General features: G+C 40.4%; 1 protein-coding gene across 1 annotated transcript in view; it reads right to left on the bottom strand.

Moving 5' to 3' along the window:
• The window catches only part of XPO4 (exportin 4), a 48,249-nt gene extending 43,584 nt beyond the window's left edge, over nucleotides 1-4,665 (bottom strand). The window contains exon 1 of the mRNA XM_053456443.1: nucleotides 4,600-4,665. Within this exon, the coding sequence (XP_053312418.1) occupies nucleotides 4,600-4,665 (66 nt within the window). The remainder of the gene's footprint in view (nucleotides 1-4,599) is intronic.
• Nucleotides 4,666-16,138: the final 11,473 nt, after the last annotated feature.

Below are 16,138 nucleotides of genomic sequence, written 5' to 3'. Positions count from 1 at the left end.
GGTCTAACCTCAGTAAGTTTCTGATCAAAGCTTGGACAGCCCTGTATAAATCATATCTAAATATGACACCTTGCTGGTTGCATTTACGGCAGAGAAATTAACCAGGGATGGTCCTTTATAATAGCCAGTGAATTCGGGGTCTGAAGCTACAACGTTATAATGAATGAAACCCAAAGAGTCGGGGGTTTCTGATATATTGGGCTAAGATAACAAAATACAAAGCAAATATGCAACTCCATAGAAAAAGCAGAAGCACTCCAAACATCACACGTGGGACTTTCCCTGGGCTCTCCCAGGGCGTGGGTTATTGCACCGCTCCACACCTTCGATATAGGGTAGGTATAGGTACAGCTACTACAGGGACGCAGAATAGGGACGTTATGCTTGACATATTAGATTTGCTCTTGCTAATGAGACAAGTTTTTTGTATTTATGGGGGGTAGAAATATTTTAATATGGCAATTAATGCAATGCCGTCAAAATTGGACTGGATTAATCTGTGGCCCAGTGGGCTACCACACTGAAACGGTAATTAAACATATCACCATAAGGAAAGGAATAAAGCAGCCAGTGGAAAGGGTTAAGGGACAACTTTACACGCAAAGGGGTTTTATTGACTAAAGTGAATATTTACAGGAGAGTTTGAGTTTTCAACAACCTGAAAGTTCTACACGTTAAGAAAGGCCAACCTTAGAGAGCTGCACTCCCTGCAGACAGGGGCGAGTTAGTTACAGTTGTAGGTTTGTGAGCCTGGTAACCTGTATGAGGTGTGGGCACCATGTGGACCTGGCAGAGATAAACTTCTTGTACTTCATACAGACAGGAATAGGAGGCCCGCGCAGGCTGGTAACGTAAGCACAAAATCGTTGGTAACTTTAAAAGCTGAACTTTTTTTTTTTATTTTAATTAAAATTGAACTCCTGTCGCTGTTATTTGCAAAAATCTCAAACTTTAACGCCTTCAGTTACGAGGGTATTAATACGCAAGCTTCATTAAGATTGCCCTTGTTGGTGTTTGATGTACCCAAACAAATTATACACCCTCTTATCAGAAAAAGATAGGGCTTTCATTTGAGTGCTGGTACGTTAAAAAGAAAACCCTGTAAAATTCTAATTTTTTTGAATTTCTTTTACACAGTAGGTGTCTGTGAAGAACAGAGACCTAATTTATGTTCAGCAACATCCCGATTACAGACATAGCCCACATTTTTTTTTCCTCTAGAGGGCCACATCCATCGTTTCTATAACGTATTCTTTTTATTACTTTTGGCTTAAAGTGTTTGGGGGTAGTGAATGGGGTTATACTTTTTTAAATGTAGAGCTAGAGTAAGGCCTTTTTTTGTACTGTTAGTGGAATATGGTAAAGATTACTGTCACAATGACATCACTGAGCTCACTATTGTTTGTGTATATTTTCATTGCTAATATATATAAATATAATAGGAGAAACCAAGCAAGGCTCCATAGATTTGCATTGACGATTGCAATGCATGCGATTGGCCAGTAGAGGTAGCGATCTGGGTATATCCTCTCCTCTGGCGACCTTCTGGTGGACGTCAGCAATGCGAATGGGCATTCCTTATGTAGCAGTGCACAGGCTAACCTCCCGTGTGGCAGCAGAGAAATGTACTGGTGCCTTATATTGCCAAAGTTGGAAAGGCATCTTGAGTTCCATTCAAAGAAACAACTAGGGATGCACCGATATATCGGTGACCGCAATATATCGGCCAAAAAGGGCAAATGCTGGGGGGGAGGGCGGAAATAATAATCCGCAGGGGCCAGGACCTGTACTGGCCAGGAGAAGCAGGAACCCAGTGGAGTCACATGAATGCACGTCACATGACTCTGCTCCGTTCCTTCTTCCCTGGGGGCGGGGCAAGAGAAGTTGTTCGCACAGACAGAAGCAGCAGGGTCCCTGCTGTTCGGGTAACTGATTTTTTTTTTTTTTTGTCCATTTTTGGTGTGTTGCTTTAAATAAAAGTGTGGTTAACACCAAAATGGGGCAGAAAAAAACAAAAAACATATATATATATATATATATATATATATATATATATATAATTCTTGACAGCAATCACACGCCTTTCACGCTAAGTCAGCCAATCTGGGTATAATAGGAGTGTGATTCATATATATATATTGTTATTGAAATTTTTTGTCCAAATTTGGTGTTACTTTTAGTAAGTGTGTGGTTTTTTTTTTTGTTTTGTTTTTTTAAAAGGTGGGGGCCAAGTGAATGCTGAATTTTCGGTTTCGGTACAGAATTTTCATTTTAGTGCATCCTTAGTTGGGCTTTAGTGAATAAATCCCAGAATTATCCACATCAGCATATTCCACTACCAGCTTCTTAATGATCATCACATGACTAGGGAGAATCTGAATCTGGATAGAAACTATCAGCATTTCCTTGATGACTTCCAGAGAAAAAAGGGGCACAAGGTGAAAGACATACTTTATGCATCTCTGGTGGTAAATGACATCAGCAAAGGGGCGTGACACGCTCTGATGTCAATAGCGCGTTTCATGTTGCTTGCCCAGGATGCCAAGTTCCCTAGTTATGGTTCTGTTGACAGCCCTGTGAGCATAGTCTAGTCTGTGAATCTATTTTAGCACTGCTATTTATGAATGTATTCGTAAGCGATTTAGCCCCAGACAAAAAAAAAAAGTGATGTACCAGGGACAGAGATATAGATATAGATTATATATATATATATATATATATATATATATATATATATATATACACACATACATACACACACACACACACACACACACACACACACACACACACACACACACACACTAATGTTTTTAGGGAATAAGGCTTTGGAGTTGAGTAGTTAGTTTGGTCTCGTGTTAAATAGATTTTAAGCAATTTAGGATGCGTACAGACAAACGACGCTTGCTCTTTTTTGTGCTTACGTGCCGCCTTTTGACCCTTTGGCCCCCTCATAGTTTAAACCGCAAATATCGCATTTGACCGTAATTATGCTGTTATTAAACAGACAGGAATAAGTGAACGCGATGCCTTGCAGAGTGCAAGTAGACAAATGTAAACATGATATCCAACATACATCATTATATATTATATAATATATATCCGGAGCGCTCGGCATCAGTCACACCAATACGACCATTTACAAACTTTTAAATCCACTCAGACGACTCTACGAGAGAGAACTTTATCCCGTACTGAGCACGCATGCGAAGATGAATTCGTTCTCCCGTCACACCTTCTGCTCCTCTTTGGTGCAATTTATATGTTTAGCAGCCATCTTCTCTCCAGGGTGAAAACTCTTATACCAAACTGCAACAGCAGCCAGCCTGCCAGAACTAGTCACATGACCCCCTAACACAACCAATCACTACTCCTCCCGCCTTCACGGTATCCAACAAAAACATAAAAGCGCAGAAACTTTTCGAACGTCCCGTGTGTGTGTGTGTGTGTGTGTAATTAATATATATATGTAAATAATATATAATACACACACGTATATATAAGCAGAGATTGACTTACAGAACGGTCCATGGGAACGGATTAAGAAGAGTAATAAGGGATGTCTAAACGCAATAAGAAAGTGAAGCATTAAAAATACATCTCCCATACCAACGTTCGACAAAAATAAAGAAAGCGTTGTGATGTCTTAAGATTCCCGCTGCGTGTATTATATGCAACTAATTCATACAGAAACATCTGAATATCTTTCTCGCCATCACCGAGAAGCAGACTGGCTGTTCTTGTTTTAGGTCATAAAATCCTGTCGGAAGCGGAATTTATTCACCTGTTGAAGAACGGCGTCACTGCCTAACCGCTATAGAGCGAGGAGACAGTCAAGCAAAATTACGACTAAAGGCAACAACTCCTTTCCTTCAGAATACCCCTGATACGTTCGACCCGGGCGGCCCTACAGCATACACAGAGCTCTCCTCGTTCATTATTCAGGGTAAGAAGCACAATATAGACAGACCAAGACCTCTTCGCACGGGACGCTTCTATCATTACCTGCCGGGGGCTCCTCACAGACCAATACTCAACACGGCTAGATGTTAAACTGGCAATGGCCACCCGGCTCCACAGACTCAGCCGAGACATCCCAACCTGGGAAGCTTTTCTCCCGGGCTCACTGGACCCTATAGCCGCTCAAACATACCTATATAGATTGAGAGAGTGCATCAAATTGGCCAGCATGCCACAAACACACTAAACACCCATCCGCAACCAATGGGGACACCAATTCGTGTCATGCACACAGCATCACCCCCGATAAAGTACTGGATGAGGAAGCAGCCATGTGGACCCTATCAGTTGAATAGAACGATCTGCTGACCGTCAGAGGAGATCGGATCTGACACTCAGGGGCACCCTGTGACATACCGTACAGTTCATCACACCCGCCCTACAGGGTACGCTGTGTTAAAGACAAGCCCGGGGACAGCCGGGAAGAAATAACACTATTACCCCCCTGTCCCGGGGAAGTATGGCTGCTTGCTCCTGCGTACCGGTTAGACTTCAGCCCTTCCAGGATAGATCGGACTATCCCACGGGGGCAAACAACCTGCCGCCTCCGGTGCCTTGCCCGGTCAGGCCGATTCTTACCATTAAAACTTTGGCAGCGCTCTCCAGCTGGGCGATCACTTCACTCGCACCCAGCGCCGCCATCATGGGCTCTGTTCAATGACGCGCCACGCGGTGCATTCTGGGATAAAGCGGGGAGCAGAGCCAATGGCGGCTCTGGGGGAGGGCGCTGTGTGAGAGGAGAGCAGGGCTTAGGGAACGCGGGCACGAGCGGCTCGGGAGACAGTAAAGGGTTAATGGAGTCTGGAGGGGTAGGCAGGGGTAATTGCAGGGGTAATTACAGCGGTGGGTTCTGGGAGCGGAGTGAAATGGAAGGGAGAGGAGAAGTATTTGGGAGAGGTGGAGGGTGGCAGTGATTAAAGGCACCGCCATATCACTTTTTCTTAAAAAATATTTGAGTTTGAAAAGTTGAAGCCACCTTGCGCCCCTCGGAGTATTTCTATAATAAACACTCCATAGAGCTGCCGTGCTCATTAAACGCACCTTTGGCATAGCGTGACCATGTCGGCCATGGTTTCTGGGGCGTAATGTGTTAATACGTAGGATGAATTACTTTATGATTTGGGTTATGTGGTCACCGTATGATGACGGAATGAGGTAATGAATTCGGGAGAAGAGGTACAGCTTGAGGACAATCCCGGAGACGCCAAGGCTGTTGAGAATGGACTAGAGGGATAGAGTAGTGGTGTGTCTTGTTTAAGCAAAGATGTTTGAGATATTTCAGTGGTGAAAGAGGCAGGATCTGGTGAGTAATCTCACCTGAGGGATGAAGGAGAGAGTGGAGTAAAGATAGTCAAGACAGATCAGATGGTCTGCTAGAGTCGGTAATGTGTCCATACACCAACCTGTGATGGCCACCACCATTTGTAGTGTCCGCCACCACCATTTGTAGTGTCCGCCACCACCATTTGTAGTGTCCGCCACCATCATTTGTAGTGTGCATCGCCCTACCTCCTTCTAACTCACCCTCGCACTGTTCGGCAGCTGTGGATGCAGTATAAGGTCATATAAAAATATCCACCAGGAACCATATCAGTGGGAAGAATGTGGAATTCTCTATAATGATGAAGATATCAGAAAGTAGGCATTGGAGTCTTAGAAATGTCGAGCGTTAGGTAGTTGGATGCCAGCCAGGATCCAATTTCAGAAAGGCAGTTTGTGAGGCTAGTCAGAAGACAGGGTGAGAGGTCAGGTTAAGCCTGACTGATATCAGGAGGCTTAACTGAGTTTCTTCATAAATAGAACATACATATATACAAGGCATTGGGGCCCCCCAGTTTGGGGCCTAAGGTTGGCACCAACATCATATAACTGATGTGTCATTTCCTATCCTTTTTTATATGCCTGTATTAATACATATTAATACAGTATTATTCGTTTGTCCTACATACCTTTACCCAGCTACTTGTGGTTCCCCTCCTCATATCAAAGCCACTTGTATCATAGGCAGCCTGCTAGTTGTTCTAACACCCACTCACTCTATGCTGAATCAACACCATACACTTACACGTTCATACTCTTCCCCTCTGTTGGGATCACATAGACATGCACACACATGCTAACACCATAGACTAACATACACACTCTTAAACATGCACTCACAAACACATACACCATACGGTAACATACACACACTGTTTAACACCATATGCTTACACATACATTTATGTCACAGCCCTTATTCTCCCTAAGGTCTACCTCTTTCACAACCCTCTTTGCTATCCTGCTCTCATAGCTTTCCCTCCCTCTTACCTTGTATGGAGTCCTTTCTACAAGCAGCTCGCACACAGGCTACTTCTCTACTGCTGGGGCCCATAACATGACCCAGCTAGACACCCAGGAAAAGAACAACTGAGAGTGCAGGGGCCTCATTGAGCCCTGGGCAACTGGACATCACATTTTGATCTACACATTGTACGTACCATCTGAACATGAAATGTCTTCATAACTTAACTCATACATGAGGGTTTAGCTAATATATTGTTAGAAGCACTGTGGAAATTGTTGGCGCTATATAAATAAAATATAATAGAAATGATCTGAAAAGGATATCAGTGCGACCCTTGGTTCACTGACATGATCAGTCTGTAATTTTAATGGTAGGTTTTTTTGAACAGTGAGAGACAGAATAACATCAAAAAACAATTCAAATAAGTTATAAATTGATTTGCATTTTACTCTGTGAAATAAGTATTTGATCCTCTATCAATCAGCAACAGGTAACAAGCTGAGATTAGCTTGTTACCTGTATAAAAGACACCTGTCCACAGAAGCAATCTATCAGATTCCAAACTCTCCACCATGGTCAAGAACAAACAAGCTTATTGATCCAAGGAGAAATCTGACTGCCATTTTGGGGTCAAGAAGGAATTTTTTTCCCTGGTTAGTGCAAAATTGGAAAGAGCGAAGCCGGGGTTTTTTGCCTTCTTTTGGATCAACAGCAACAAATTAACAGATATAGGAAAGGCTGAACTAGATGGACGCATGTCTTTTTTCAGCCTATGTAACTATGTAATAACTATGTAATAACTATGTAAAGAGCTGTCCAAGGATGTCAGGGACAAGATTCTAGACCTACGCAAGGCTGGAATGGGCTACAAGACCATCGCTAAGCAGCTTGGTGAGAAGGTTACAACAGTTGGTGCGATTATTCGCATATGGAAGAAACACAAAATAACTGTCAATCTCCCTCGGTCTGGGGCTCCATGCAAGCTCTCACCTCGTTCATGAGAACGGTGAGGAATCAGCCCAGAACTACATGGAAGGATCTTGTCAATGATATCAAGGCAGCTGGTACCATAGTCCCCAAGAAAACAATTGGTAACACTCTACGTCATGACTGAAATCCTGCAGCGCCCACAAGGTCCCTTTGCTCAAGAAAGCACATGTACAAGCCTGTCTGAAGTTTGCCAATGAACATCTGAATGATTAAGAGGAGAACTGGGTGAAAGTGTTGTGATCAGATGAGACCAAAATTGTGCTATTTGGCATCAACTCGCCTTGTTTGGAGAAGGAGGAGGAATGCTGCCTATGACCCCAAGAATATCATCCCCACCATCAAACATGTAGGTGGAAACATTATGCTTTCTGGTAAGGGGACAGGACAACTTCACCACATCAAAGGGACAATGGATGGGGCCATGTGCCATCAAATCTTGGATGATAACCTCCTTTCCTCAGCCAGGGCATTGAAAATGGGTCATGGATGGGTATTGCAGCATGACAATGACCCAAAACACATGGCCAAGGCAACAAAGGAGTGGCTCAAGAAGAAGCACATTAAGGTCCTGGAGTGGTCTAGCCAGTCTCCAGACATTAATCCCATAGAAAATCTGTGGAGGGAGCTGAAGGTTCGAGTTGCCAAACGTCAGCCTCAAAACCTTAACGACTTGGAGAGGATCTGCAAAAGAGGACTGGGACAAAATCCCTCCTGAGATGTGTGCAAACCTGGTGGCCAACTACAAGAAACGTCTGACCTCTGTGATTGCCAACAAGGGTTTTGCCACCAAGTACTAAGTCATGTTTTGCAAAGGAGTCAAATACTTGCCCTTACTTGTACTCTCAATGGTGTCTCATTAACTAATTGTGTATTATAGTTAAAATGGCCATGTTTTTTCATTTTCAAACTTAATTGCAATGCTCGCACACACACATACACACACTTATTACCAGGGCTGGGGCTATGAACTTGCTCCACCAGTTCAGTTATCATAACACACTCCAATCTTGGTTGGCTGAAGTCATTTTCAGTTTATGAACCCTTTCACCTGCTCAGTCTGAATTTGCTAGTATAAGATTTATCCCGTTCCTGTTTGCATATCTAGACTCAGATCTTCTATTTTATATAGATTAGGTCGACCTTTAGGTCGGGTAATGCAGCATTGTGACAATGAACATTTAAGTGTATGCTATTTGTAATGCAATGTTTGAGGAGAGATTTTGTTCTTTAGTTCTCTGCATAGGATAGATACATTAAAATTTCTGATAAATATGCAAGCTTTTGGGTCTGTCCCATACCATATATCCTTAGTTCAGCTCTGACCACAGTGGGTGGACCAAAAGTCATATGCCTGCATTGCTGCAGCCATCTCTTTGGAATAGTGAACAAATAAAATCTATGGCCAGAGCCCACAAGAAGGACCTACGTGCTTTTAAGTACTGGTTCTAGATTGTAAGCTTGCAAGCAGGGCTCTGTCTACCTAATACATCGGTTGTCTTAGTCTGTCAATTCTAGTCTTGCCATATCCCTTGAATATATGTATTGTATATGAAGCGTTGCATATATTATTGGCGCTATGTAAAAGATCATAATAATAATAATAATAGCTCTATATTTCTGCCCCATATACTACTAATACCAAGATGGAAACAAATGATGGCGATTAAAGTTGTGTTACTATAATCTCGACAGTAGGTGGCAGCCTCTGCATGCAACTTATGCATTACTCAATTGTATCAAACTGCAATTTCCTAATTCGTACCAACTGGAAAACCTTATCACTGCTATTAGCATAATAATTATTAGTTATTGTTTTATATAGCGCCAACAAATTCAGTAGCGCTGTACAATGGGTAGACAGGACATTACAAGTAGCATATAACAAAACAATAGATGAGGAGGGCCCAGCTCAAACGAGATATATTATTATCATTATCCTTTATTTATATAGCGCCAACAGTTTACGCAGCGCTTAATACAATACATAAATTCAAGGGATATGACAAGACAAGAATTGACAGACTAAGACAAACCGATACATTTGGTGGAGAGAGCCCTGCTCGCAAGCTTTCAATCTAGAGAGAAATGGGGTGACAAACATAAGGCATAGAGAAAGGGTGAGAGGTATTGTGGTGGTTCGATGACAAGGAGGTTCTAGCAGCTAAGATGGTATGCTTCTTTGAAGAAGTGGGTTTTTAGATGTTTCTTGAATGTTGGGAGGGAGGGTGAATGCTGAAGGTTCCTTGGGAGTAGATTCCAGAGATATGGGGCAGCTCGAGTGAAATCTTGTAGACGGGAAAAGGAAGAGGTGATGAGTGAGGAGGAGAGCCTTAGCCCATGGGAGGAACGAAGGGATCGAGTAGGAGAGTATTTGCTAATGAGGTCAGAAATGTACGGAGGAGCAGTATTATGGATGGCCTTATATGTCAGTACCAGGATCTTAAATTTAATTCTAAAGGTAATTGGGAGCCAGTGGAGGGTTTCACAGAGGGGGGGAAGCAGAAGAGGAGCGACGTGCAAGGAAGATGAGCCTAGCAGCGGCATTTAGGATAGACTGTAGAGGAGAGAGTCGAGACAGTGGAGTGCCAACCAGAAGAGTGTTGCAGTAGTCAAGACGGGAAATGATAAGGGAATGAACCAGGGTTTTTGTGGATTCTTGGGTGAGGAATGGCCGGATATACTATATTTAAAAAACATATAGGTTGTGCTTTTTGTTTGACAAGCAATGAAATTGTTCTGGAGATATTTAGTTTAACCCCTTAGTGACCATGGCTGATCTACCATTCCTGTGCTGCTCGTGTTTAGCTGTAATCTTTTTTCGCTGTTTACTGAACCCACACAAGTTATATATTGTTTTTTTTCAGGACAAGGGCTTTCTTTAGATCTCATTTTTTTTGATTGTATCATATCAGTTACTATAAAAAAAAAAGTATTAAAGTGAAAACATTTAGAAAAAGGGACTTTTTCTGACTTATACTTGAAAAATATTTTACTCATCTATAAAAGGTACTGAAAAAACCTTCTAAGTAGATTCTACTGTTTGTCCTGAGTTTAGAAATACCCAACGTTTTTATATTTTTTTTTGCTTTTTTCTGCACGTTATGGGGCAATAAATACAGGTAGCGTTTTTCTATTTCAAAACCATTTTTTCCAAATCTGGTAATTCTTCCCCCATGTGCCATTTCTGGTATCTCTGAAGCCAGCCAATGCAAATTACCGCATCAAATCATATATTTTTGAAAACTAGACACCCCAGGGTATTTCAAATGCTAGTATTTTAACTCTTTCCATGCACTAATTCTACCACCAGTTGTACTTTAGGTATGATTTTACACATCCTGGTATATGTAACTGTGACACACCCCAATATGTGTTCAGCAACATCTCCCGAGTACAGTGGTACATGCATGGGTCTGTCTAGTTTTTAGGGGGCTAAAAAGCCACCTTTGGGACGTGTGCATTTTTCAAATTGGAAATTAGACATGTGGTCATTCTTCTCTGTGTGATGATTGGGACATTGTTTAACCCGGCCAATTCAATTTACTCCATCAAATCATTCTAAAAGTCTAAAAGTAGACACCGCATGGGCATTTAACATGCCAGTATTTTAACTCTTTCCATGTGAGAAAATAAAGCACTAATTTTAGGACTTGCTCATAATATATATATATATATATATATATATATATATAATGTTTTTTTGTTTTTTTTTATTTAAACACTTTTTGGAACTAGGAGGTTCTGGGCTCCATTGACTTGTATTCAACTGGCAAGTGGAGCTAGAGTTCTCAGGAGGGTCTGGACACGCCACCATCTTGCGAGTGGCAAAATCACTTGCAGTGGCGGTTGTGACTGCTCTCCGGGACAGGTAAATCATATCTAGGGTTACCACATAATCAAAAGTGGCAGCTGCCCACATCCCAAACGATCTCAGAAGCCCATATGAGGCTACCCTTTTCCCTACTGATTGACTTGCAATGCACTGGCAGAGCCATGAGCGTTGAGGTGATACAGGCAGAGACACTGCAAGGAGATTAGGTAAAAAGGAGCAGAACAGACCACCACTACATTGATCCCCATGGTGCAGTAAGGTTGGGGATTGGATCTGAGTTGTAGCAGCTACTCCTGTGATTCTATATTGTTATGCTAAAAGTCATCATAAATCCTTATAGGAGATAAGTGAAAAATGGTAAATTGGCTCAAGTTACAACCGAGGTTGATCTCCCTGGTATCCATCTGGGATCGGCTACATGCTGCAGATTTTACATTATAGTAACTAGAACCCACGGGTCAGTGAAAATAACCAAGGGGAGTTCATGTGTCATAACTGTAACTACACCTTAAAAGGACACCGCCATCATTAGTGGTTATAATATTGATCAGCTAGCTATACTTTAGAACATTGGCAGGTCAGAATTAGCAGTAGAGTTGAACATTTCCACTGTCTGATGTCACAATGCATTATGAAGGGGCCAAATATCTAAAAGGGGCTGAGTTAGCCCTGTGTACTGCATTGCTAACTGGTAGGGATGTTAATGAAATAAAATATCTGACATAACCGCATTATACAGAACTAAGTCCTTTTAGAACTGCCTTTGTGTGGGTCTCATACATGTCATCATAAGATTACATCAAACCATAGTAATTGCTCATGCCTAAAGAAATAGCCCAAATATTAAAAAGCCATGTCTTCTTTGGATAATAGACTCAGGTTTAGCACTGTGGCACCTTTGTTTTAAAGCGCTGCACGATTCTTACAGGCACAGCTCTGATCAGAGAGAATACCAAGATACAGTTTTATTTTGATTTTGTCTTTAATAATAAAGTATGCCAGTAAAAGCTTTCAGAGGCGATGATATAACAATAAATAAGTTAAACTGAGTTCCTGAGAAAGAAACTACCACAATAAAAGGTTGTCCGCTAGCTGTAAATGACACAAAACGGCATTATTATAAAAAGCAGTAATACTGAATCTTACAAGGTCACAGCACAAGCACATCATAAGCCAGAGCCACATCTCACCCCAACCGCAAACAGTTACACAAAGATAATAGATTTGAGTTACACATATATTAGTAATTTACAGATATTAATAGACAAAACACACGTAAACCCCAGCCATACCCAAGGAGTTCTATCATTTGCCATCTCATGTTAGGCAACTTGACATGAAAACGCACGTCACTCAGCCTTTCAAATAGCCCCTGGCTCACGGAAAGGGTTTTCTTATCTATCAGTGACTAAATAAATATAGGTTAGAAAGTTCTAAAGTACTGTGTACAAAACAACAAAAATATTCTGAAATCCTCTATTTAAAGACAGGCTTTATGCAATTTTCAATTTAAGATGAAAACCTTGAGCTTCCGGCTGCTTTCTACATGGTAGGAATATATCTATATATATATATATATATATATATATATCTATATATATATATATATATATATATATATATATATATATATATATATATATATATATATATATATATATATATAAATAATATCACTCTGGTTTTAAAAGGAATGTGGTTTAGTTTAATAAAACCAGGTGTGTGTTCGGTCCTTATTTAACTGGGAGTAACAACGATATCAAAGGGGATTAATTTGAACTGTTTTATTGAGGCCTTGACCGTCACTTAATACGAGTAGACAGAAAAAAGCATTAATATATATAGAGAGACCCTCATGTTTACCATATGGTTCTAGGGAGTACAGGGGGTTCTAGACTCGGGGTTAAATGTTCTAGACCCATAGCAGATGAAACAGAAATTAAAGCACGGAACGCCCGCTAATCACACGCTAGACCTCCTATAGCCACAGGTGCTATCGGCGGTATCATGTCTGTCAAGTTGCATTTATAGTAGCCTCCAAGTAGCAATAACCCTTTTATTTCAGAATATGTTCCATTATAAAAGGATTGCACCTCAGTATCTTACTTTAGTATACTGTTTCCATGACATTTTACCGTTTTGCCATCAGCGACCCCAGTCTCATCAGCTGTGCATCTGTTACATTTAGCCAACTTCCTAAGAGCAAGCTGAAGGCGACAATGTACACCTTATCGTTCCTTAGTTTATACAGACACGTGCCGTTTAATGGCATTTTATTAGCGATCAACATGGTTTACATTTACAAAGGTGGTGGTAGAACCTCTTCCCCCAAAGCCTTTTAAACAGGATAATGATTAGGAGTCTGTGGATCCAGAGATATCTCTAAAAAATATTTTAATTATATTTAAGTTAAAGGGATCAACAGTAGATGATGTAAATTTTATGTGAATAATTATTCTACTTATATTGCATATATTGTCAAAGTAAAGAGGTGAGTTAACCCAGCAACATGAAACGGATAATTAAGGGTAGTTGCAATGTGTGTGGGAGCAGATGTAAAGATGTGCCCATTACATAAAAGGTTGATATTTGGGGGACTTTGTAGGAAAAAGACTAAGAAATCCCGGATGCTGTCCCAAGATAGAGTCAAAAGCACACAAGGGGGGTCTCCTGGATATTGGTATGAGGACTTCTTCTGGGATGTCTCAGCAGTGGTTAGTTAATATGAAAAGCCGTGTTCTGCTTCCTTACATTATTTGAGACAATATACCTAGAAATGAACAGCTGAAACTGCCAATTTAATCACAATAGAAACAATTAAGACTGGTTAACGTTCGTTAAGAGGAAAGGGAAAAACACACACACTCACGCTCGCAGCTCTAGCAAAGGCAGGTAAATGCAATGAGAATATTGTGTTTTATTTGTTTCCACTCATCAAAGGCCTACAAAACTGCTTTCTTTATCCCTTCTAGTTAAGAAATAATATCCAAATCAACATACCATAAAATGTATTGCTAATTTGTTCTTTTCAATTAAAATTTTTTTTTTTCGATGGGGCCGGCCCATGAATTCAAAACTGCAACGTAAATGTAAAAATTCAGAACCACGCAATACTTTACTCGCACAAGACACTTACACACACTTTCCATGACATTCCACTAAGTAAATTAAAGCAGCCTTTGAACGGAACGAGCGCTAAATGCAGTTTAAAGATCACAACTTATGAAAACTAAAAAAAAAAAAGGACAAAAAATAAGCTTAAAAATAAATTGTGTGAATATAAAACGGCAACAACCTTAAAGAATGAAAATGCAGACTATTTTTTCTAATACAATATTGCACAAAAAATATATCACATGTTCATGGGTTAAAGGCCTATTGTCAGTTGTGTTTTAGGTGCAATTCTTTTTTAGTCAATATATATTTATATATAGATATCTATTATAATTTACAATTTACACTTTTTTTTTTCTTTGTTCACCCAGATTGTACTATTTGTTGAAATCCAACAGCATTTCCTTATGCATGTCTGCTTGTATGGAGGGGGATATGGATTTTATAACTATAACTCTATAATTCCTTTACAAATCCAAGCCATCTCATTCTTCATCAGCTACTGGATGTGGATGAATGCTGGCTTTTTATATTAGGAGACAAACTTTATCAGCCCACCCTTTAGAATCAAATTTAAAGTTCAGCAACATGTAGATTTATCGCATCCAGAACCGAAATAGGTTTCCACAGCTGTTCTGGAACAAGGAGAAACTTAATTTAAAGGAAATTAACCTTCCAGATTCAAACAAATCATTAAAACCACTCAGCCAGTGGCCGCAGTGGCCCTAGACCAGCCGTCTGTAAAGTACTAACAAAACCGCAGAAAAAAATATCTAATTTTGAGTTGAAGGATGGTCTACTTTGAGTATGTTTTTAAATACTGAGAACTGAAAGGATGCAAACCTTTCAAAAAAAAACAAAAAACAATGGCACATGCAATATCAGATCACTTCCATTCCACGCTCACCCAATTTAAAGTATTGATGTGCCCCATAAATTCCCCTTGTATCCTTGTAAAATAAGTGTGAATTTAAGTGCTACACTTAATAGATAACCAGAGCAGGTAACAGCAGCATGGTTTGTTAATGTAACATTACTGTCAGGAAGGTAATAAAAACAAGCATTACAAAATATAAGTGCTCTCTCTAAACAGATTATTGCTGAGGATATCAAAAATAGATTATATACAAAATTGTTAAGTATATTATGAACTTTTGGTTAATAGGAAAACGATATTTTAGAAACCAGTACTAACAGCAGCGGATGTGTGGTTTCTATTATTAAATTCACTTTTGCAAGTGGATCTCCCGATGATTAAGATTTAGGTTTAAAAACAGGAGCCTTTATTCAAATGTCAAAATTCCGCATCCGGAGTAGGATGCATGAACAGCCACGGGGGTCATCTGTCCGATTCATGCATCGCATTGCAGTTCTGTCTTGCCTAGGTGGGCTCGATAAGTACTTGCAAAGACCTGTTAAGTTCCGTAATCCTAATGGCAGGTCCCACAACTCCAAGAAGCCCTCTCTAGATACAGAACCTGCAATTTCATTCTTGAAAATGATGGACCGCTAGCAAGTCGATTGAGGGATTAAAATATTTTTTAAACCCAGAAACACACGGACTGGTGCTGATTTACAGAGAAGACAAACTAAATGTCATTATATTAGCTGTACGATACAGTATTATCATTCTGTGATGCAAGTCTCCAAAGTCCAGTTCAGCGACAGTCTTTGCCTTGCTGCAATTTAAGGATTCCTTGCGTCTCCACCTTTTTATAACACTTTAGGAACAGATTCCACGGAGCCCTCGCTCTTATGCTTTGGTGATCACCAGAAGCCTTACGTGAAAAAAAAAACCATTAAAGAAACTGTTACCGCTAGATCATACAGCACTTCTGTTTCGAGACAATCTTGGTAAGAGTTAAGTCCACATGTACAAGCCAGAAACCCTGACA

The sequence above is a fragment of the Spea bombifrons genome, chromosome 2 (assembly GCF_027358695.1).
Source record: "Spea bombifrons isolate aSpeBom1 chromosome 2, aSpeBom1.2.pri, whole genome shotgun sequence".
Lineage (NCBI taxonomy): Eukaryota > Metazoa > Chordata > Amphibia > Anura > Pelobatidae > Spea > Spea bombifrons.
Note: the sequence above shows the minus strand (reverse complement) of the source record. Positions and strands in the feature narration are given on the sequence as shown.